A 25,180-nucleotide genomic window follows, 5' to 3' on the forward strand; every position below is an offset into this window, starting at 1 on the left:
AGGTCCCAAGTTCAACCCCCGGCAGCACATGTACCAGAGTGATGTCTGGTTCTTTCTCTATCTTTCTCATGAATAAATAAATAAATTCTTAAAAAAAATAATTTTCATATCAGTTTTTATGAGTTGAAACCCTCAAATAATACAGAAATACTAAATAGAAAATCATTTTTTTTATGTTCCTTTTTAAATTTTTTTTTTATGTTAGATTTATTTATTGGATAGAGACAGCCAGAAATTGAAAGAAGAGAGTAAGATAGAGAGGGAGAGAGACAGAGAAACACCTGAAACCCTGCTTCACCACTCATGAAGCTTTCCCTCTGCAGGTGGGGACCAGGGGCTCGAACCTGGGACCTTTCGCACTGTATATGCTAAACCAGGTGCGTCACCAATTGGCCCCCTACAACAATGTTTTTTAAAAAATATTTACTTACTCCCTTTTGTTGCCCTTGTTGTTTTATTGTTGTAGTTATTATTATTTTTTAAATTTTTTATTACTGCATAGAGAGAGAAATTAAGAGGGGGTGGGGAGAGAGAGAGGGAAATACAGAGAGACACCTGCAGCCTTGCTTCACCACTTGTGAAGCTTCCCCCTGCAGGTGGGTTGAACCTGGGTCCTTGTGCTCTGTAATGTGTACGTTTAGCCAGGTGTGCCACCACCTGGCCCCTGTTGTAGTTCTTATTATTATTGATGTCATCATTGTTGGATAGGACAGAGAAATGGAGAGAGGAGGGGAAGACAGAGGGGGAGAGAAAGATAGAGACCTGAAGACCTGCTTCACGGCTTGTGAAGTGACTCCCCTGCAGGTGGGGAGCTGGGGGCTCAAACCAGGATCCTTACGCCGGTCGTTGGGTTTTGTGCCACATGCGCTTAACCCGCTGTGCCACCACCTGACTCCCAGAACAATCTTTTTAAAAGTATTATTTATTGTGGTCCAGGAGGTGGCACAGTGGATAAAGCATTAGACTCTCATCCATGAGGTCTTGAGTTCAATCCCTGGCAGCACATGTACCAGAGAGACATTTGGTTCTTTCTCTCTCCTATCTTTTTCATCAATCAATAAATAAAATCTTTAATAAATTATGTGTTTATTTTAATGAGAAAGAGGAGAAACAGAGCACTGCTCAGTTCACACTTTTAGACCTCACATTTAGCATGACAAGAGAATAACTTTAGGGGGCTGGGTGGTAGTGCATCTGTTTGAGTGCACATATTACAATGTGTAAGGACCCAGGTTTGAGTCCCCTGGCCCCCACTTGCAGAGGGAAAGCTTTGCGAGTGGTGAAGCAGTGCTGCAGGTGTCTCTCTGTCTCTATCACCCCCTTCCCTCTCAATTTCTGGTTGTCTCTATCCAATAAATAAATAAAGATAATTTTTAAAAAAGAATAACTTTAGGGGTTGGGTTCTGGTGCACCAGGTTAAGCACATATATTACCAAGTGCAAGGATCAGGGTTTTTGCCCCAGCTCCCCACTTGCAGGGGATGCTTGCGGGGGTCCTTGCGCTATGTGCGGTTAGCCCGGTGCACCACCAGTCAGGCCCCTCCCTCCACTCTCAGCTTCTCTCTGTCCTCTCCAATAAAATAAAGGAAAAAATGGCTGCCGGAAGTGGTTTATTCGTAGTGCTCGCACTGAGCCCCAACAATAATAATAAAAAAGGATAACTTTAAAATCAAACATGGCAGCATGCTTGCACAAAATGTATTTACACCATGAAACTGGTAACATGTCATTAAAATAAATTAAAACCAACTCCCACTGAATGCATATTTTGAAGTAATTTACCTGGCTGGCAAATTCACTGCTAGGATCAGCTGAAATAAACACACCATCTTTATCCTTTTGAAATCCATTGTGAGACCAGTATGCTAGGTCAAATGTAAATGTCTTCAGGTGTCTTGGATTCCTTGGGTCTTGGATAGTGGTGGAGTTTCTGGAGTGCATAGAAATCACACATTTGCTCCCAGAAGTTTTCTCTCTCTGTAGTCAAACGACAAATTCAGGGTTAATCATTCTAGATTTTCTTTGTTATCCAAGCTGCTTTGCAAGTCTCTATACCTAGTAAGAAATTAGGCCAAGAGGAAATAGGAAGGTGGCTCATCAGGTAGGTTGCCTACCTTCCATAACTGAAGCCCTGGGGTCAGCCCTCCACTCCCCCTCACAGCACCAAAGACAAAAACGTTTGTTAGTCCATGGGTGGTGGAGTTGTGCTATGGTGTATCTCTCACACACACATGCACAACTATGCAAAATAATAATTGGGCAGGGCTGGGAGGTCCATGCGTGACGTCTTGATTCAACCCCAGAGAGAAACAAAAGGAACTTAATAGTCAGGAACTAACCACATTGTTCTCTAGTTGTGTTCCCTCCCAACCCCCAATATCCTTTTTCTTTTTTTGCCTCCAGAGTTCTTGATGGGGCTCGGTGCCTGCGCTATGGATCCACAGCTCCTGGAGGCCATTTCTCCCACTTTTTGCCTTTGTTGTTATTGCTGCTGTTGGGTAGGAGAGAAATCGAGAGAGGAGGGAAGAGACAGGTAGACACCTGCAGACCTGCTTCACCACTTGTGAGGTGACCCCCCTGCAGGTGGGGAGCTGGGGGATTGAACCGAAGTCCTTACTTTGGACCTCAAGCTTTGCTCCATGTGCACTTAGCCCACTGCGCTAATGCCTCCCACTCCCCCCTCTAGTTGTTTGTTACTCTTGGCAGCCGTTACAGCAAGCAGGTGCTCTTACATTGTCTCAGAATTATTGGGGAAGTTTGTTTCTAGCCAATAACTGCAGTAGAGATCCCCTTAAGCATGATACTGGGAGGTATTAATGCCTCTGTGAGACTTCTTTTCTTTTGCCCTTCATCTCCTTCACTTCTTTCTCCCTCCCCCTTTTTTTTTTTAAAGATTTTATTTATTTATTTATGAGACATGATAGGACAGAGAGAAAGTACCAGACATCACTCTGGTACCTGTGCTGCTGGGGATTGAACTTGGGACCTCACGCTTGAGAGTCCAATGCCCTATCCAGAGCGCCACCTTCTGGACCATGCTTCTCCCTTTTTTTTTTTTTTTGTTCCCGGAGTTATTTCTGGGGCTCAGTGCCTGATAATGACTCCACTGTTCCAAGTATTCATTTATTTCTTTTCCTTACTTTTCTGATGGAGAGAGCTAGGGAAAGACAGAGAGGGAGAGATGCCTGCAGCACTGTACCACTACTTGTGAAGCTTCCCTCCTGCAGGTGGGGCCCAGGGGGTTTGAACCTGGTCCTTCTGAGTGGTAATGTGTGCATTCTACTGGGTGTGCCACCACCCTGTCCCTGATAAAAATCATTAATGAAAAACAACCATCTAAAGTCTCTGGAGGACCAGGGAAATAGCATAATGGATGTTTAAACGACTTTCATGTCTGAGGCTGTGAGGTCCCAGATTCAACCCCAGATACCATCATAAGCCAGAGCTGAGCAGTACCCTGGTCTATCTCTATTGGAAAAGTCACAATGCATTTTTTGTATATAAAACAGAAAAGAGACTTCCGGAAGCCTGGCTATGGAGTAGGATCTGATTCAGATTGCTCTCCTGATAAACTACAAATAAAACAGAAGAAAAAAGAAAAGAAAACCAGGGGCCAGGTGGTGGTGCACCTGGTTAAGTGCACGTATTACCAAGTGCAAGGACCTGGGTTAGAGGCCCCGCTCCCCACTTGCAAGGGGTCCATTTCATGAACGGTGAAGCAGGTCTGCATGCGTCTTTCTCTTCCTCTATTTCTGTCTTATCAAATACAAATTAGAAATTGCAAAGGAAATAAATGACTGCTGAGAGCAGTGGAATTATAGTGCTGGCACAGAGCCCCAGTGCTATCCATGGTGGCAAGGAGAAAAAAAAAATCATCTGGGGGAGTCGGGCTGTAGCGCAGCGGGTTAAGCGCAGGTGGCGCAAAGCACAAGCACCGGCATAAGGATCCCGGTTTGAACCCCGGCTCCCCACCTGCAGGGGAGTCGCTTCACAGGCGGTGAAGCAGGTCTGCAGGTGTCTTTTTCTCCTCCTCTCTGTCTTCCCCTCCTCTCTCCTTTTCTCTCTGTCCTATCCAACAAAGACAACAACAATAATAACTACAACAATAAAACAACAAGGGCAACAAAAGGGAATAAATAAAATAAATATTTAAAAAAATCATCTGAAAACAATACAACCAGGATTGCTTCAGAAACTCACTAAGCCATAGATGATTATGTGTGGCCAGTGGGTAGAAAAGGGGGAAGGAAGAAATTCTATCTCAAAAAGCTGTATTCGGTGCTGGCTGGCTCTGAGCTGGAAGTGAAGCAGCTGAGCAATTACCTGGGGTGAAAGGAGAGAAGACAAAGGCTGACATGTCACTAGGGTTCCTCACCAGGGCTCATCTCTTCAAAACCACTGGCTGTCAGTACAGGGTTTGGCAGTAGCTAGATTTAGCGACTGGACAAGTAGAAAATTTGAACTCCACCCCTAATTTGTCCCTTCCTCTTGTGTGACCAAAACTTTTCCCTTTCCCAGCCATTGTTCTTATCATTCTAGTGAAAAAAAAATTGGGGGCTAGGTGGTGGTGCACCTGGTTAAGTGCTCACATCACAGTGCACAAGGACCCAGGTTCAAGCCCCTGGTCCCCACCTGCAGGGGGAAAGCTTCATGAGTGGTGAAGCAGGGCTGCAGGTGTCTCTCTGTTTCGCTCCCTCTATATCTCCCCCTTCCCTCTCAATGACTGTATCCAATAATAAATAAAAACAAAAAAAAAATTCTACATATAGTTAATAAGCCCTCTTGATTGGCTCAAGTTCCCAAGGCCTGCAGCCAAATTCCCTAAAACATAACAAAGGATTGCCAGCTGCAGTGCTTCACCTCAGGGATAGAGGTAAAGCAAAAAAAAAAAAAAAAAAAAAAAAAAAAAACTGTCAAAATTTACAACTGGGGTGGGGGTTGTATTGTTATATGGAAAACTGGGAAATGTTATGCCTGCACAAGCTATTGTATTTACTGTCAAATATAAAACATTAACTCCCTAATAAAGAAATGAAAAATAGGGAGTTGGGCGGTAGCACAGCAGGTTAAGCACACGTGGCACACAAAGCACAAGGACCGGTGTAAGGATCCCAGTTCAAGCCCCCAGCTCCCCAGCTGCAGGGGAGTCGCTTCACAGGCAGTGAAGCAAGTCTGCAGGTATCTTATCTTTCTCTCCCCGTGTTCCCCTCCTCTCTACATTTCTCTGTCCAACGACAACAATAAGTACAACAGCAATAAAAACAAGGGCAACAAAAGGGAAAATATAAAAAAAAAAGGTTTTTAAAAAAAAGGTGGCACAGGGGGTCAGGCAGTGACGCAGTGGGTTAAGCGCACATGGCGCAAAGCGCAAGGACCGGCCTAAGGATCCCGGTTCGAGCCCCCGGCTCCCCAACTGCAGGGGAGTCGCTTCACAGGTGGTGAAGTAGGTCTGCAGGTGTCTATCTTTCTCTCCCCCTCCTCTCTCCATTTCTCTGTCCTATCCAACAACGAACATCAACAATGGTAATAATAATAACCACAACGAGGCTACAAGGGCAACAAAAAGGGGGAAAAAAAAAAGGCCTCCAGGAGCAGTGGATTCATGCTGCAGGCACCGAGCCCAGCAATAACCCTGGAGGCAAAAAAAAAAAAAAAAAAAAAAAAAGGTGGCACAAAGTGCAAGGACCGGCTTAAGGATCCTGTTTCAAGGCCTTGGCTCCCCACCTGCAGGGGAGTCGCTTCACAGGTGGTGAAGTAGGTCTGCAGGTGTCTGTCTCTCCCCGTCTTCCCCATCTTCCCCATCTCTCTACATTTCTCTCTGTCCTATCCTATGACATCAACAACAATAATAACTACAACAATAAAACAAGGGCAACAAAAGGGAGTATATAAAATATTAAAAAAATGAAAAATTTAAAATTTACAACTGGGAACTCTAAGTGTGATCAGTGGATTGAAAGTAGGTGACAAAGGGACCCTTTTAAGACTCAGGAAATCACACTCAGCTTACAAGGGCACCATCTTGCTGTTCCAGTCCTCTCCAATTTGAACACAAAAACTGTTGTTTTACTTCCTGACATCTTAGGGATATGGATGCAAAAATTCCTCAACAAATGATTAGCCAATTGCACAGTACATATGAACTCTATATTATGGCCTGTTCTGATTTATCCCAGGTACAGTTAGATTCTAGATCACTCTGTAGAGCACGTGTCTATCTTCCAACAAAACATTATGAAACAGGAACAGGGCAGGGGTAGATAGCATAATAGTTATGTAAAAAGACTCTCATGCCTGAGGATCCATAGTCTCAGGTTCAAATCCCCACACCACCATAAGCCAGAGAGGGGCAGTGTTCTGGTTAAAAAAAAAAAAAAATCACACACACACACACATATATATATATATAGATAGATAGATATATGAAACATGCAAAGAAAGTGGGGGAAAAAGAAGGCACCAGAAATTAACCATATGTGAGGCTGGGTGGTTAACTCTCTCTTCCTCTCACCCCCTTCCCTCTCGATTTCTGACTCTATCCAATAAAGGTAACAAAAAAAACCTCAAAAACTCTGGGGAAGAAGGGTAGGGAAGCAGGTTGTTGGTGGTGGGGGGCTTGGGATTGTGGTGCAAGATGATGCAAAAGGACCTGAGCTGAGTTTTAAACACCTATCTTGGTGAGCTTAGAAACTTTACCCATGTGTCAGCAACTGTACTGTACACCAAGCTCCCAATAAAAGGAAATCTTCTTGTAAATTTGTTTTTTTCTTCTTCTTCCTCTTTTTGGCTATTTAACTAATGGGAAGTTAAAATTCTGTGGCAAGTTAATTCTTTTGACTTTTTAACCAGTTGCCTAAGAAACTATACCACCTTCAAAGTCCCAAAGGGTTGATACAGTTAGGGTTATCTAAGTTACACCTACAAAGTTATCTGATTATGTCAGCCTGGTGCTAAAATATTTTCTGGAACACAGATAAATATCTAGGGACAGGACAGAACCAATACCAACTGATAGTGTGCAAAATATTGATGACAACAGAATAAAAGCATCATGTTGTCCAAGTGGGGAAGAAAAACTCATAAGGTCATTATCACACTGCATGTCATTCAGGATCAGTTACTAGTAAGTCTTTGTGTGTTGTTTTTTTAATCTACTGTACTTTTATCCAAATCCTGATTATCTTTTACAGCTGTCTTAAATGCTTCTGTTCAAGAAGCCTTCAAAACTTCTCCAGGCAGAAGTAACTATATCTGGTCTTTATTTGTGTGTTAACATTATTTATCTATGGAAGACTATAAAACAATGGGTTTTTGTTTGGATTTTCAGTTCTAGTAACTTTGATTCATAGTTTGCTGAATGGATCAGTTCAGAATTATCTTAAAATTTAACCAATGCCCCATGTTCAGTGGGGAGCAATTACAGAAGCCAGACCTTCCATCTTCTGTACCCCATAATGATCCTAGGTCCAGACTCCCAAATGGATAAAGAATAGGAAAGCTATAAAGGGAGGGATGGGATATGGAGTTCTAGGGTGGGAATTGTGTGGAAACGTACCCCTCTAAACCCTATAGTCTTGTCAACATTTCCATCTTACAAGTTAAGAATTTTAAAAAATTAAAATAAAAATTTAACCAATGCACTGAAAATCAAAAATATTGATTGCCACATGGTCATAATTCTATATGGATATAATTGACAGTTTAAGCCAAAATGTTGTAGTAACAATCTCATAACAGTACTTTTGTAAAAAGCTATGCAAATACATACAGGCATTAAAAAATACAGACTTCATTCAGAACCGGTAGTTTATTTGCTCACAACCTACTGTTATCATAGGCAAAAAGCACATTACTTAAAAATAGACACATGTCTGTGTTCACCAAACTGCATTGGTTTAAAAAATCATTAACTTGACAGCACATTTCTCTTGTCAATGTTTTTTTTTTTATTGTGCTACTTGCTCAAAGGAATGAAACTGTTTACTGAAGTATATAGAGATCTTTTCAATTTCTCATTTAAATAACTTTAATATCACAGAAGTAACAAGCAGCTTAAATACAAGTTCGATTACTGTCTTAAAAAATGTAGAAAGTCAAGAGTCAAATTTAACAAGGCAATATAGCTTCATCACTAACCTGACTAAAAGGACGCACTCGTACTGCTACTTTCACACTGTCAATCCTTGGCATAGGCATCGTCATCATTTCTCCATTATTTGTATGATTTGGCAGAAAATTAATGTAGAACACACACTGCTTATGGTTCACACTAAAACATTAGCACACGCACTAAAGCTCAGCCAACAAAAGCAGTCTGTCTCCAGATTAATTATTAATGGTCCGTTCATCAAACAGTATCCATTACCAGCTTCTAAATTATTGTGTAACTTATTTATTGATGAAGTTTACAGCCTACATCAAGCATCACCACTTAACCGCACAGCCATGTTGCAGAGAACAGAGTGCTTTCTTTTTATTCCATTTTCTATTGACATTCGTTCTCCACCTTCAATAATCTATGCCTGAGGTCTTAGGAAAATTTGTTGATTTAAAAACGTGAATTTTAGGGGATTTCTGTGATTCAGTACCATTTCCTTCACAGCAAGAGTATTATGTCATTAGGCACATACAAGGTGCACTAAAAAGCCATGAAAGAGATTTGTTTATTTCCCTTTCTTTTCAAAACCTTTTACGCAGTTGCAAGTGAGCAGTGAACCGGTCAATCTAACCTGGATAAAAGAGTCTCTGAATAATGAAGAGACTTTCAAGACAAATGGCCTTTAAGCTTGGTGAACAAGAAATGCCAGCATTATAGTTAACCAATGCATTACTTGAAAAGTTACTCATTTGAGGTAGATTACACAAATGTGTTAAGCTTTTACAAAAAAGTGGCAAAATAACATGCCCACAATATGAACAGAGTAACAGGCCCCAAAAATACAATTTATGATTAGAAATATTAATCACAGATAGAGCATAAATTATACAATAGCAACTTATAAAATAACAGTTCGATTATCTGCATTTTAAGAGTGGTCAAATACTCTCAAGTGTAGAGAAAATGGAGCCACTGCCTACTAGAATATAAAATTATTGAAACATAATCCCTTCTTAAAAATCTAACAGACACACACTACTGTGAAGTATACACTTTATTTAACATTCCAATAAATGTCATATTTACATATATATATATAAATGTATGAAGTCAATATAAAATACAAAATGCTGCTCGAGCTAAGAGAATTACACTCCTTATGGAGTTGTTTTGCTTACTTAAGATCTTCTGTTTATAAAAATGTACAATAATTTATATAAATTATTTTCTTCTAAATTAGATGATCTTTAATAATCCACACAATTTTGATGACTTTCACAAACAAGTGTGGTGTTAAAAACATGGAAATAAAAATCATAGCATTTTTCTGCGTAAAACTTGCTTTGGAAAGGAAGATAGTTTCTTTCTGCTCTTTCCAAGAACTTTTCCAGTTACTTCTGTAGTTTTCTTTGATTTATTCTTTACACCACCGACTGGGCTTGCCATGGGAGAAATCAGCTTAATTTCTACTGGGGGAGGTGACCAAGCACTTTCTTTTTCTGTGTTTCTAAAAACAGTAAGAAGAAAAAAATAAAACATTTCAAGTAAGAATAAACACACTACATAATGAAAATATTGGTTTTCCAGTATACTAAAAGAAACCCTCGAAATCATGTTTTCACTTTATAAAACAGCAGGGGCCAAGTGGTGGTGCATCTGGTTGAGCGCACATGCTACAGTGTGAAAGGGCCCGCCCGGGGTTTGAACCCCCAGTCCTCATCTGCAGGGGAAAAGCTTTGAAGAGTGGTGAAACAGTATTGCAGGCGTCTTTCTGTCTCTCTCCTTCTCTGTCTCTCCCTCCCCTCTCAGTTTTTGGCTTTCTCTATCCAATAAATAAATAAAGATAATAATTTTTTAAAAAGCAAAGCTTTAAACTATAATTATATTAAGTTGTATATATAAGCTACCTGTAGGTAGAACTAAGGTTTCATATGACAGTTTTTTTGATTTAGTATTCATATATCGCCACATTTGTCTCACCCTTTTTCATTCTTCCTCACTATCTCCCCATTCATTTAAATTTCTGTCTCTATCCAATAAATAAATAAATAAATAAACAGACAACAGACTCAAATGAAGTCATCTGTGCTAAATTCCTTATCACCAAACTGGGACTTAACACCTAGTCACAGTTTTTAGTCTCTCAGAGAAATCTCAACAAGATTCTTGACTTTTTTCCCCTTTTCTTAAATTAGTTCAGGGCGTGTGTGAGGCCCTTGACCATGGGGCTGGCTATGAAAGCATACATTTGGGTGTGGTACTTGGCCTGCTTTCCTTTCTCATGCCAATTAAATCCACCACCAGCAGCACACACTTTAAAGAAGCAAAACAGGCACCAAAAAAAAAAGCTACAGCATAGAAAAATCAGTTTCTCATGAAATTAAATACATACATACATTATAAAGAAATAAAATGTGGATGAAAATTACAGTATAGAAAAGCCCATACCTGATTGACTGTTTTGTTTTTGTAGTCCTGATTCTTTTTACTTTTTGTTTTCCCTCCATTTCCAATAACTGAATATCATCTTCCTAAAGGGAGGGAGGGGGGAGAGGGGAGAGACAAAAGCTTAAGCAATTAAACACCTGAAATCTAAATTCAAGAAGCTCTTCTCTTGAGTCAAGGAACAATGCTAATAAATTCAAACCTGACAAGTCCAAAATAGACTTCTTGTATTTTTGGTAGACATTCTGGTCATCTAAGGCAATTTTTTTTTTTTTTTTTTTTTTTTTTACCAGAGCACTGCTCAGCTCTGGCTTATGGTGGGGTGGGGAACTGAACCTGGGACTTTGAAGTCTCAGGTCAGGCATGAAAGTCTGTTTGCTGAACCATTATGCTATCTACCCCTGCCATCTAGGACTACTCTTTGTCCTTCATTCCCAAACATTCAATTGATCTCCAAGTCTTGTCACTTCTGTAACCACTGTCCACTGCTCTTTGATTCCTACTGCATCTATTCAAATCTAGTCTCTCATCACTTCATAAAAGATTAGGCAACCAGAGACCATTTTTCCTCCCAAGAATTCTTTTCACAGAAACTACTAAAGATACGCACATAGCTATTTGCTAGTTTGTGAAGAATCTACCTAAATGCCTTACACTGTCATGCACCTTTTTAATGATTTTATTTATGACAAATTGAGAGGGAAGACACACACACAGCACTGACTCACCATTCATGAAACTTCTTCCCCTTAGGTAGGGATGGGGGGGGCAAGGGTTTGAACCCTGGCCCTTGCTCATGGTAATGCGTGTGCTCAACACTCTTTCCCAGTGCATAGTGTAGTAACTGGTTTGCGACCAATAATTTAAGAAATGTCTATGGTGATAAATAAAAGGTTCTCAGATTCAGTCCTTGAATTCTTTAAAAGCAGATAATATTGAAAAGCCTGGGAGGTGCTGCAGTGGCTTGAAGGCTGGACTTGAAAGCATGAGATTCTGAGTTTGATCCCTGTCACTATATGTGCTATAGCAATGTCTTGGTGTTCTCTCTCTCTCTCTCGCTCTCCCTCTCCCTCTCATGAAATAAATAAAACTTAAAAAGTGTCTTCTCCTTTAAGAGAAGTCCATTTAGGTAGCACTGCTGAAGCATTGTCTAACAAAAATCATGCACTTACCAGTTCACGTACCCGCTTGGATGTGTTTTTCTGCCTTGTCCTTAACGCAGGAGGTGAGGAGACAAGTTGAGAAGATACATCTGAAACTAATTCTTTCAGCTGTGCAGGAGTCTCTATTTCTTTAGCTACAGAAAGAAGAAAAAACAGTAATGAAAAGCACACTGATTGATATATAGTGTGGGGACTGAACCTGGGACTTTGGAGCCTCAGGCATGAGAATCTGTTTGCATAACCATCATGCTATCCACCACTGGGTGGCCTCCTTAGGTTAATTTCTTCACTAATTTTGAGTGAGAAAGAGGAGGAGACACCACAGCAGTGCTCCCCTCACATACCCCCATGGAGTGCAGTGGCAGGGTCTCTCACATGGTAAGACCTGGTGAACTATCTCCTAATACCTAAGTCATACCTCTAAAAGGTTGAAATTGCTCTCTGGAGAAGGGATTTCCTGTAACTATAAATTATTTCTAGGGTAAGTATTCAATCAGTGCCTTAAATAAAACCATACCATGTTTAAAACAATAGAACTTTAAGCTGAAGACTTTAAATGAGATATAAATTCAAAGAAATACAAGTACCTTTCATTTTCCCTGGAGTCTTGGACAAAGGAGGAGAAAATAGAGAGTCATTTTTTGGTTCAGGAAGGTCCGGCACCAAGATGGTCTTACGAGATCTAGTCCGTGTGCTTCGAGACGACTTAGTCACAGCAGCTGTGGCAAGCAACTTTTCTTGGTCATTTGGCTCTTTGTCTTCATATTCTTCTGCTATTGAGCATAACGGATGTTTTTGGCTCTGGTTTTCAGTCCTTTTGATTTTTTTCTTAGGGGTTAACATAGTAAGTTCCTCATTTGGCACAAGAGCTGATTTTTCTAAAGCTGATTTCTCAACATCAGTCTTTTCATTTTTAGCTGGGGTATTTCTTGTAGACCTCCTTTGGGTTCTGAGAGTTTCTCTCTTCGGGGGACTTCTCTCTTCCTGATGAGCCTTAGGTTCGACTTCTTCAGGTAGACTTATTTTCTTTGGTCTACCACGTTTTTTAGGTGCAGCAGGTGTACCAGGTTCTGTTGGGAGAGTCAACTGGGGTGAGTTAAGTTTAGAATCTTCTTTAGCATCTGCTGCAGTAACTTCTCTAACCCTTCTGCTATGCTTAACAGGCAGCTGTCCACCAGACTTCTCGTCTTGCTTATAGCCTGTATTTTCAGAAGTTTCTAAACCAGCACTTCTCAGTTTTCTCGTACTTTTGCTAGGACTTGCAACATTACCAACTTGTATACCATTTGCAGCTTCGACACTCTCCTGGTTTTCTCCAGATTTTTTTATTCTTTTAGGAGTCTTTTTTGTAATGGATGAAACAGTACTTTCCTTTCTAAAAGAATCTTCTTCAGTTGTTGGTTTCAACAGTTCAGATGATTTAAATTGTTTCAGTTCTGTACTTGGAGTAATCTGTAGTTCTTTTTCCACAGAATTAATATTTTCTAATGTGTCTTCATTCAATTCTTTTCTTCTCCTTCCTCTCCTAGGAGTAACAGAATTCTGAGGTGTTTGCTGTTTCTGAGACATTCTTTTAAGATCAGAATAGGCACTTTCAGAAATTTCTTTTGTTTTCCTAGTTCTCTTCTTAGCTGAAAGCCCCAACATCTCAGGAGTAGCAACAATTGCTGACTCTTCTTGTGCTGATCTAACATTCGGGTTCTGGACACGCTGTCCTCTTGTGCGGGTTCTGGAGGAAATCGTATCACTAACCTGGCTAACATTTAAAGTCACTGAGCTAGTTTCATCAACAGTCTTAGACATAGATTTGACTAACTTTCTGGAACGCATTACCTTTTGGCTAACTAAAGGTATGTTTTCACTAACAGACTGTTCCACTGTGTCTGAAGTAACTTCTCTACTTCTTGTATCTTTAATCACATCTAATAAATTTTCTGCAATTGCTACTTTAATTGGTTCAGGCACATACGGTAACGGTTCTACCTTTTGTGAGTCTTGATCACCAGTTATGATAGATGGCAAATTTGCAATATGCGTGTGACTATTATTTTCTTCACTGTGTACATGTTTTACTTCAGTTGCTGTGTTAGTTGCATTGGCTAACACATTCGATAATGCAGAATCACCTGGCTCAGTTTCGCCTTCTTCACCTTCTAATATCAAGGTAAAATTGGTCTGGGTCACAAAAAGTTCCCCATCTACTTCAGCAACATCACACTCAGCAGAGTCTTTATCAGGCAACTCACAAAACTGTCGCTCCATGGTATCAAAATTATATTGAAGCTTAAGAGTTTCTGAGGGATACAACTCATTAAATGAAAAAATCGTAGCCTCTTGAGCTGAATCTTGAACTTCCAGCTTTTCATGTTCTATCACCTACAATGAATTAAAGATAAGAGTGGTTAATGATTTTAATGCATAATTTATTTCAACTTAAAAACAGTTTTAAATTGCTCTTCATGAACTGTTAAAACTACATTTCATATGGCATATATATATATATATATATACATACATTTATTTATAAATTATCTACTTAAGCAATCAGATTTCTTAAAAGTAAACTACACAGAAAGATTCTGAACGGAACTAAAGCAGAAAGTCCACATTTCCCTGAAAATCATAATGAGGCTAACAGTTATGAGAATTAAGGATTTAAGACGAGGATTAAGGGGAAAAAATTAAGACTCATGGGGGGGGGGGGGAAAGCTGGAGAAAAGGAAACAACCCCAAACTGTGTTTTAATGATAACTCCCCAAATCACCTAACTATCCACACTTTTCTAAACAGCATGATCCCCATAAGGTTGAAGAAGAATTCACCTACATAAGTTCCCTTGGGCTAGACTCAATCCTCTTCCCTTTGCTGGGGCTGCATAAACCATGAAATTCCTAAGGCTTTCAAGTTCAGTACCTCTCCTGCAAGGTTTTGGTGGAAGGAATGGTCCTTGCATTTACCTTTTAGTAAGGGAAGGGGAGAAAAAGGAGGAGGTAGAAAGTAACAGAGAGATCTCCTGACCAAGAAGGTAGAACATTACCACCCAACTACGCAATGACATTTTCCCACGCCCCTCCCCCAAACATTCAGCGAGAAGAAAGAAGTGAAATACCCAGAAAGGGGGGCTTCCAATTACATTATGCCCACAATTCTTATTAGCTTCCCAGCTAATAAGGACTTCATCCATCTAGTTCACCTATGAATAGCAATGATTATTTTTATGAATTAAGAAACTCCTCCCAAGTACTATACATTTCAAGAAATAGCCAGAAGATTTGGTTTTTCTTCATGTTAAAATTAATTTATCATAGAAAATGAAAGGTTTGGTGGAAGCTAAGAAACCATAAGTCATATACCTCACACTCAAAAATATCTTACTTGGTGTATATAGAAATTTAATTCTAGCCAATTGAAAAACCAGTCCATGTCAAGTATGCATAATAATTTTATCAAATACATGCTCCTGATAGTTTCAATGTTGTTTCTATTTATGCAATAGCCAGAATCTGTTTTCTTTTTGTTGCTCTGTTGCCTCACAGGTGTGATTTCACTCCTACAGGACAACTTTCTAGGACAGAGACAGAGACAAAGAGAGCAAGAGACAAACCACAGCAACAGAGTTCTCTCTGGGGTCATGGCACTCCCACATGGTATGCCAAGGTTTAAATCTGGGTCAAAGGCATGGCAAGGCAGGTGCCCCAGTGGGTGACTTATCATTCTGGTTACAGAACTTTTTCTCACTGACACACATACACAAAAGGAGATCTGCTATTCCAACCAGATATACTAAACTGAAAAGCTCTTGGTTTTCATAAAGAACAATTTTTTTTTTTGAAGAACAATTTCTTAAAGGTACCGGTACATTCCTTTATATTCCATAGTATACACATTAAAAAAACTTAAAAGAGGTTTTCAAATGACTGTCATATAAATGAACATACTATAACTAAACCAAAACAGAAAAACTGGCAAAATAAAGAAAAATAACAAAAATTTTTTACATGAATTTCTTGAGTATCAGGAGAAACATCAGATATTGTAGGCTTTTCTTCTAGTATGTCAACACTTTCTTTTAGAACATCAACTTCTACTTCTTGGTCTTCTTCTAGGCTCTCTGCTATTCCCTGGTCATCCTTATGTTCAGAGATAATAGGACTTTCAGAAATAACAAGCCCAGAATGTCCATTATCAAGGTTACTGGTTACAGCTGGAAGAAAAAGAAGAGATTAATCTTCCATGATATTAAACTGGTAAGTGTTATATACTGACTGGGAAACAAGAAATCAGGGAACAATGTACTTGGTAATAATCCCTTGACAAATTCACTTTGTCAAAAAGCTTCTAAAACCATAAAAGAAAAAGCCCACAGTGATTTACATTTTAATCTTGGTTCTTCACTGTTCCACCGTTCAACTTAAACAGTACATATTTCTTTTTACAAAGATAAAACACATGAAGATAGCTATGCTTTATATATCAAAATGACAATACTGCTTTCCTCAAGTGCAAAATAATTCCTGCTCCTACTCTGAAAGTTTAATATAGCTACCTTGAGGAGCTTGGATGTCAAATCGAAACAAGTTAATCTGAAAACTATGTTCACAAGGTGAGACTAACAGACAATCAACTATGTATTGAGTTATTGGACTGTTGGAGAAGTCATGATGTGTTTCCCTATGCAAAAACATGTCATGACTTTTCTAAGAACACAAAGAACCATATAAAAGACATGAAATTTGGGTTTTCACCCTACTTCTTCAAAACTTTCATGCCTGGGGCCAGGAGGTGGCACACCTGGTTGAGCACACATGTTATAATGTGCAAAGACCCAGGTTTGAAACCCCAGTCTCCACCTGTAGGGAGAAAGCTTTGCAGGTGGTAAGGCAGTGCTGAAGGTGTCTTTTTCTTTCTGTGTATCTCCCCCTACCCTCTCGGTTTCTGGCTGTCTTTACTCAATAAATAAAGATAAGAAAGTTAAGCAATGCTCTGGTCTCTTTTCTCTGTATCTATCTCTCATTAAAAATCAAGTATCTCACATGGTGGAAAGCGCAAGGACCAGCATAAAAATCCCGGTTCGAGCCCCCGGCTCCCTGCCTGCAGGGGAATCACTTCACAAGTGGTGAAGCAGGTCTGCAGGTGTCTTTCTCTCCCTCTCTCTGTCTTCCCATCCTCTCTTCATTTCTCTCTGTGCTATCCAACAAATCATTATCAATAACAAAAATAAAACAACAAGGGCAACAAAAGGGAATACATAAATTTTTTTTTAAAAAATCAAGTATCTATTTACTGGGTTTAGAGTTTTTGAGTAACAGGAAGCTCCCAGAACACACGGGGGGGCGGGGGGGTGCCAGTGGGAATACGCACCTGACAAATTTAATTAAAACTGATTTAATGGTGGTCTGGGTGGTAGCAAACATGGTTATTGTACACAATACCATGCACAAAGACCTGAATTTGAAGCCCCTTTCCCCACCTGCAAATGAGAAGCTTCAGAGAGGCATAACAGGTCCATGGGCACCAGTACAGGCCTCTCCCTCCCTCTCCCCACTAAAATAGTCTCTGTCCTATCTAATAAAATAAATAAATAAATAAATAAATGGCAAGAGAAAAAATGGTCACCCAGAGAAGTAGTGGATTCACTGTGCAGGCATGGAGCCCTACCAATAACCCTGTGATAATGGGGGGGGGGGGGAGGGAAGAAAAAAGAAAACCCTTTAATGTTTAACAAAAAGCCAATTAAAAGATCGAAATATTTTCACACTTTTAATGGATAGCGAAGATAGTATTTTTTTTTTAAATCATTTTATAGGTTCTGTAAGAGAGAGCATATGTTCACAAGTATCCATAAACTACTGCAAAATATATACCTGAAAGCAGAAGTACACTAGAGTTTGCAGTGAGTACCCCCCTAACACTTCCTCTCCACTATTCCAACCTTTGGGTCCATGATTGCTCAACAATTTGTTTGGCTTTGTATGCTAACTCTCTTTTAAGCCACCAGGTTCCAAATGCCATGAAGATGCCGGCCAGGCTTCCCTGGACTGAAGACCCCAGCAATGTGTCCTGGAGCTCCGCTTCCCCAGAGACCCACCCTACTAGGGAAAGAGAGAGGCAGACTGGGAGTATGGACCGACCAGTCAAGCCCATGTTCAGCGGGGAAGCAATTACAGAAGCCAGACTTTCCACCTTCTGCAACCCACAATGACCCTGGGTCCATGCTCCCAGAGGGATAGAGAATGGGAAAGCTATCAGGGGAGGGGATGGGATATGGAGATTGGGTGGTGGGAATTGTGTGGCGTTGTACCCCTCCTACCCTATGGTTTTGTTAATTTTTCCTTTCTTAAATAAAAAACAAATAAAAGAAATCATTTTATAGTATATTTGTTGGCTGGTCGTTTTTTTTTTTTTTCCTGCCTCCAGGGTTTTAACTGGGGCTCGGTGCCTGCACTATGAATCCACTGCTCCTCAACCCCCCCCCCTTTTTTTGCCCATTGTTGTTGGATGGGACAGAGAAATTAAGAGAGAAGGGGAAGACAGAGAGGGGTAAGGAAAGATAGACACCTGCAGACCTGCTTCACCACCTGTGAGGTGACCCCCTTGCAGGTGGGTTGCCTGGACTCAAACTGAGATCCTTCCACTGGTCCTTGTGCTTTGCGCCATGTGCACTTAACCCACTGCGCTGCTTCCTAGCCCCCATGAAAGCAGTATTTTTAAGAATCAAAGCTTGCTCATAAAACATTTTTTAAAAAAATTATTTTCCCTTTTGTTGCCCTTGTTTTTTTGTTGTTACTGATGTCATCGTTGTTAGGACAGAGAGAAATGGAGAGAGGAAGGGAAGAGAAAAACACCTGCAGATCTGCTTCACTGCCTCCCCTGCAGGTGGGGAGCTGGGGGCTCGAACTGGGATCCTTGCGCCAGTCCTTGCTCACGTGGCAAAAAGCACAAGGCCAGCAGGGGAGTCACTTCACAGGCGGTATAGCAGGTTGGCAGGTGTCTTATCTTTCTCTCCCCCTCTCTGTCCTATCCAACAACTGACGACATCAACAACAACAACAACAAAAGGGCGGGGAGTCGGGCAGTACCACAGAGGGTTAACCGCACGCACGTGGCTCAAAGAGCAAGGACCAGCTTAAGGATCCCTGTTCGAGCCCCCGGCTCCCACCTGCAGGGGAGTCGCTTCACAGGTGGTGAAGCAGGTCTGCGGGTGTCTATCTTTCCTCTTCTCTCTCTTCCCCTCCTCTCTCCATCTCTCTGTCCTATCCAAGAACGATGACATCAATAACAACAATAATAACTACAACAACAATAAACAACAAGGGCAACAAACAGGAAAGTAAATAAATATTGAAAAAAAAGGGCAAAAAGGGGGGGGGAAGGGAAGCAAATTGAAACTTTTTTTTTTTTTTTTTCTGTTGGTTTGGCATGGTAGAACGGGAATTTATATAACCTTCCCATCATCAGTGACGATTCATGGTGCAGTTACTGAGCCCCAACAGTAACCCTGGAGGCAAAAAAAAAAAAAAAAAAAAAAGAAAGAAAGAAAGAGAAAAAAGAAAATTTATCTTCTTTATCTCTGTATAGCCAGGGTCTGGGGAGGCACTCAGTAGTTGCGAAAATGAATTCCATATTTGTCAGTAACTTGTAAATATTTTCTAATAATAAAAAGACAAACTTGACCTTAAATTACCAAATAAAATAAAACTGCTAGTTGCCCTTAGATTGTGAATTCCCACAGGTCAAAAAGCAGGTATACAAACTCACTGCAGAGTGCTCATTTACTTTACCCTTATTTTCCGAACGAAAACATGGCCACTTTAACAAGTCCATTTTAAGACATTAACTACTAGAATAACAGAGTGTGTTACAAGCAACCCAATGCTTCGATTGCAGGTGTTAGAATGCAACTTCATGGAAGCTGACCAGAGAGGATAAATTATGAAAAAAGAAAACAATAACAACAATCTGGGTATTAGTTTTTTTTCCCTGGGTAACAGCAAAGTCTTTACTCACAACACTAAAAGAAATTAAATAAAATGTATATTTATTTTACCTGTTTTAACTGCAGAGGTGCAAGTTTCAACAGTTGCATCTAAAACAGGTACCTCGGGCTTCGGTGTGAGAATTTTCCTTTAAAACAGAAATAGTTTAGTAAGTAAAGAATATCTCATTTCTAACTCAGTGTTAGCCCTGCCTCTTTTCCATTTTGCTGAAGAAAAACTTTATTAGCAGTGATGGCATGACCTTAAATATAAGTAAAATGAAAAATTCAATATAACTTCCACTTTTGATAATTTTTAAATTAAAAAAGAACTTGCTAACCTATATTATCACTGATGATCACAAAATTAGTTATGTGACTGTTCTTTACTCTGTAACCGTGGTGACTATATAGCAGGCCTACTGAAATAATTATTTTTCATTAAAACAAACAAACAAACAAACACACCCCCCCCGGGAGTTGGGCAGTAGCGCAGCAGGTTAAGCACACGTGGCACAAAGCGCAAGAATCGGTGTAAGGATCCCGGTTGGAGCCCCCAGCTCCCCACCTGCAGGGGAGTCACTTCACAGATGGTGAAGCAGGTCTACGGGTCTATCTTTCTCTCCTCTCTCCATTTCTCTATCCTGTCTAATAACAATGACAATGATAACCACAACAACAACAATAAAAGGGCAACAAAAGGGAAAATAAGTAAATAAATATAAAAAAACCCCTAAGCAATAGAACAACTTGCAAACTTTTCCTATTGCTTTCCCACCATAATGATCTAACAAATACAGATATAATCAGGATTTCTCTTCTCAGAAATGTAATATAGTTATTTCAATGTAGTAAGAATTGCCTAATATGGTATATTTTGTTTTTTTATTATATATATACATATACATATATATATATATTTCCCCTTCTGTTGCCCTTGCTTTATTGTTGTATTTAGATAGGACAGAGAGAAATGGAGAGAGGAGGGGAAGACAGAGAGGGGGAGAGTAAGATAGACACCTGCAGACCTGCCTCACCACCTGTAAAGCGACTCAACTCCCCTGCAGGGAGCTGTGGGCTCAAAACGTGATCCTTATGCGGGTCCTTGAACTTTGCGCCACCTGTGCTCAACACACTGCGCTGTCCGTCCCCTAATTTTGTTTCTTTTGTAAATAGACCACTACAATGTCTTAGCAAATTACCTTTACTACTTCTTGGTAAATGCAACTGGAATGTTTTGTAATCCCTGTAATAGTGCTACTCAAGTGCTGGTATTAATGTTTTCAGTAGCACTAGATCACAAGTATCACTTGTACCAGAATAAGAATTGATCAGCTTACCTGACTTCAGGCAAAAGCAGGTGAGTATCAATTTACATTCTAAACAAGATGCTTTCTATTGACCATCAACAGTTTAAGAACTAGCATCAATCTGCTAGGCCAAACTAGCCCTGCCAATATCATCTAGTACAGAGTCTAAATGAACAAGTGTTAATTAAAGAGAAAATGAAGATGTTGTCTGAGTCTTACATCACCCAAACAGGAGTAAACAAAACTGTCCTAAATCCCTCCCCACTATGGCCACTGAAAAACTTACCCCTAATTAGCCTGGGAACAAGTGAAAATGGGAGGGTACTGAGGAACGCATTACTCTGAGTAAAACATGCTTCAACATCAGAGAACTACCAAATATAAATATCTGAACATTTCTTTATCAACGTACCCTTCATGGGCTGATGGCACACACTGAGAAGCTTCAACTCCTTGACTAAGGTGGTTTGATTCTGAAAGTGACTCCTCTGTAACCAGGAGGTCCTGCGCGTCTGTATTTTCTAAAGTGCCTACAAAACATGCAGTCAAGAAGAGTTACTTACTTTTAAAACTTAATCAACTTTTTAATGAGTTGTTGGGTTTGCTTGTTGTACTTTTAGGTTTACTCTCTAGGCATCAGACTACAAGTAATTCATTTTTGCTAATTCTTTGGGCCTAAACTAAAATGTTCCTTAACCAAACATTTTAAAAATCAATTCAATTCATGATTGTGTGTGTGTGTGTGTGTGGTGGCGGTGGTGCTAAGATACAGACAGAGGGAGGGGAATAAAGACTAGAAATACTACACCACCTGAGCATATATGGGGATGGGAATCAAATCTAGGGTCCCAATCCCCCAACACATACAAATCCTATGCACCACCCATTCAGCAACCATATCACCCCCCCCTTTCTGACATCTGAATTAACAGGTCCTGTTGAATGCTTAACATTTACTAATTCATTTATTTAACTCTTAACACCCAAAGTGACTATACTACGAATCACCTGCATTTCATAGATAAGAAAACCAAAGCTTATAGTTATCCTGCTTATGCCAGGATAACTATAAATCTAGTCTGTTATACTCTAGAGTTAGTACTGTAAGATTCCCCACAAAAACAGACCTTTTTTTTGAGACTGCCTATTCACTTTAGAAATAATTAGTGAAGGGGCTGGGAGACAGCTTTCCCAGAAGAGCACACACTTTACTATGTATTTATTTATTTACATGTAAGCACTGTGCTCAGGGAACATTTCACAGGCTCTCTTTGTTTCTTCATAGCTGAGATTAAAAGGAAAAAAAGGGATCCACCAGGAGCAGTAGAATCCAGCAGGGGTTAAGCTTCAGGAGAAAGGGCAGGGAGGGGGAATCAAGCGGTAGCGCAGCGGGTTAAGCACACGTGGCGCAAAGTGCAAGGACCAAGGTAAGGATCTGGGTTCAAGCCCCTGGATCCCCACCTGCAGGGGAGTCGTTTCACAAGCGGTCTGCAGGGGTCTATCTTTCTCTCCTCCTCTCTGTCTTCCCCGCCTCTCTCCATTTCTCTCTGTCCAATCCAACAACAACGACATCAGTAGCAACAACAATAAAACAACAAAGGCAACAAAAGGGAATAAAATAAAATTAAAAAAAGGCAGGGAGGAAAGAAGGTAAGTAGGAAGGAAGGAGAATATTCAGTGAAGACACTGTCTTAAACATGCTCTTCTAATACTTACACATAAAATATTGCAGTGGAACATAATACATCAAAATGACAATGTAAACTTCTAAACATATGACATGTGGGAATAATCCTAAATTTTCAGAGCATTTAATAACACTTATACTTGTTATTAAATAGATTAAAGCCTCAACTTCACTGAATTTCATCCTAAGAAATCTTAGTTCAACTTAGGAAGTATTTCCACAAAGAAACCGAAGAAACCACTACGATACAGTTTTTTATATAAATATTTGGTTTTATAGATTGAATGTTAATGCTAAGTAAGCTTATTAAACCCATGCAGGGTAAGAAGCAAAATACAGGGATTCGGGCAGTAGCTCAGCAGGTTAAGCACATGTGCCACAATGCAAAAGGACCGGCATAAAGATCCCAGTTTGAGCCCCTGGCTCCCGACCTGCAGGGGAGTCGCTTCACAAGCGGTGAAGCAGGTCTGCAGGTGTCTCTCTTTCTCTCCCCATCTTCCCCTCCTCTCTCCATTTCTCTCTGTCCTATCCAAAAATGACATCAATAAGAATACCTACAATAAAAAAAAAAAAAGGGCAACAAAAGGGAATATATATGGAGCAAAATACAGGCTACCTGTTCTGGTCCATTAAATCTAAAAGCTTCTAACTTACTTTCTGGTATTCCCCAAGCCCTTCTACGACCTCTAGCACAGTATTTATGAGTGCTTGTTTGTGTTAGTTCAGCAGGGAGGGTCTAAACTACATGCAGTTTGGATCCAGTGGGCTGGGTCCACTTTAGTCACTGCTGATCCTCAACATTGAGCACATACACTGGAGGACACAGGCGCTTACATTAAAAATAAATAAATAAATAAATATAGGGAGTTGGACGGTAGTGCAGTGGGTTAAGCTCACGTGGTGCGAAGCCGGTTCAAGCCCTCTGCTCCCCACCTACAGGGGAGTCGCTTCACAAGCAGTGAAGCAGGTCTGCAGGTGTCTATCTTTCTCTCCCCGTCTTCCCCTCCTCGCTCCATTTCTCTCTGTCCTAACTAACAACAATGACATCAATAACAACAATAAAAAACAAGGGCAACAAAAGGGAAAATAAATATAAAAATAAACATAAGCATAATAGATTTACAGAATCTAGGACCAGATTTATTTTGATTGTCCAGAGACTTTGAAGGTATGGAAGCAAACTAGAATAAATCTCCTGGCTTCTAAGTTGCTTTCTACGAAGTCGAGGCTATGGAATTAAGCTGAATTTGCTGGGCACCAGGTTAAGTGTATATAGTAAATATTAAGTCGAATTTGAAAGCTATTTCAAACAGACATAGAAAGCTGTTAAGTCAGAATAGTATCTGACATCTCTTCCTTAAAATATTACTGTTCTTTTCCAAATACATGAAAGCATATCAATTATCCTTCACTGAAATCTCATGCCTTCTTGGAAAATGCAAGTAACGCAAGCCATAGCCTTAAGGGTGTGTGTGTGTGGGTGTAGGGGTGTGTGTGTGTGTGTGTGAGGGGCACCCAGTGCAGATGTACGCTTGAATCTAGAACCTTTCCTTTTTTTCTTTTTTTACTGTCCAGAAATTAGTATGCTATAAATATTTAACTCTGACGGTAAAAAAAACTTCTATTACAAATTTTATCATGTTACCAAACCAGGTCATTTTGACTATCTTACCCATTTGTGTTTTGAGTTCTGGAGGAGCTATGTCTGACTCAAACACATCTCTATCACTGTCCTCTTTCTGCTCAGTAACTTGTTCAGTGGAGGAGCCTGCCGGCTTGAAGGCTGTGAATATATTTTCAAAGTCTCCTGGTGATGGTGCATCCTGATACTCCAAAGTTGTTTGGTCTGATCTGGTTGAGGCATTGCTGTTATCTTTGCTTATATCCATTTTCTCTAAATTTTGTGAAGATGTAGCCTGTGACTTCATTTCTTCATGAGGGTCCTTCACTGGGCTTTCTAAAGAAAAAGATGGTATCTTATCCTTCAACCATTCATCTGCAGGAACTTCACATTCACTTAAAGGTGTTGAAACACCTGGTATTGTTTTGTTGTCATCCACAGCCTGTTAAGTAAAAGAAAAAAATTTTACATACACACACCCATCCAGTAAAAATCAGTCATGCCCAGTGCTGTTATCTGTTCTAATCCTATTTATTCTTGTATGTACAGTTTTTCTCCAAATTGCTCACTGGCTTTAGCATGTGCCTTACTATATGTAAGACCTTGGGTCTGAGCTCTAGCACACCATGTGGCACCAGGGGAGCTCACAGACTGTGGGGCAGTGCTGTAGTGTCTAGTTTCTTACCCCCCCCATCTCTTTCACTTATCATTCATGTCTCCCTTTCTCTATTTAAGGGAAGTAAACATTGGGTCCTGGAGGGCTGCTCAGCAGTATCAGAAATGTACAAACCACTGAGTTCACTCTCCAAAGATCCACCAAAGGGGCATGGGGGGGGGGGGTGGCTAGGAAGGAAGTATGTGGGTAGAGGTTTTTATTCTAGT

The 25,180-nt window shown here is 40.2% G+C and overlaps 2 protein-coding genes across 2 annotated transcripts in view; both read right to left on the bottom strand.

Annotated features, from left to right (window-relative positions):
* LOC103124148 (Kinesin-like protein KIF28P) overlaps window positions 1–8,210 on the bottom strand; it is a 55,644-nt gene extending 47,434 nt beyond the window's left edge. The window contains 2 exon segments of the mRNA XM_060192111.1: window positions 1,782–1,976; window positions 8,136–8,210. Of these exon segments, the coding sequence (XP_060048094.1) occupies window positions 1,782–1,976; window positions 8,136–8,204 (264 nt within the window). The 5' untranslated portion in view covers window positions 8,205–8,210.
* AHCTF1 (AT-hook containing transcription factor 1) overlaps window positions 7,788–25,180 on the bottom strand; it is a 62,304-nt gene continuing 44,911 nt past the window's right edge. The window contains exons 29-36 of the mRNA XM_007534581.3: window positions 24,350–24,740; window positions 21,403–21,520; window positions 19,753–19,829; window positions 15,704–15,909; window positions 12,293–14,081; window positions 11,715–11,839; window positions 10,546–10,628; window positions 7,788–9,604 (exon numbers count right to left, since the gene is read on the bottom strand). Coding sequence (XP_007534643.1) covers window positions 9,412–9,604; window positions 10,546–10,628; window positions 11,715–11,839; window positions 12,293–14,081; window positions 15,704–15,909; window positions 19,753–19,829; window positions 21,403–21,520; window positions 24,350–24,740 — 2,982 coding nt within the window. The 3' untranslated portion in view covers window positions 7,788–9,411. The remainder of the gene's footprint in view (window positions 9,605–10,545; window positions 10,629–11,714; window positions 11,840–12,292; window positions 14,082–15,703; window positions 15,910–19,752; window positions 19,830–21,402; window positions 21,521–24,349; window positions 24,741–25,180) is intronic.

The sequence above is a fragment of the Erinaceus europaeus genome, chromosome 6 (genome assembly GCF_950295315.1).
Source record: "Erinaceus europaeus chromosome 6, mEriEur2.1, whole genome shotgun sequence".
NCBI lineage: Eukaryota > Metazoa > Chordata > Mammalia > Eulipotyphla > Erinaceidae > Erinaceus > Erinaceus europaeus.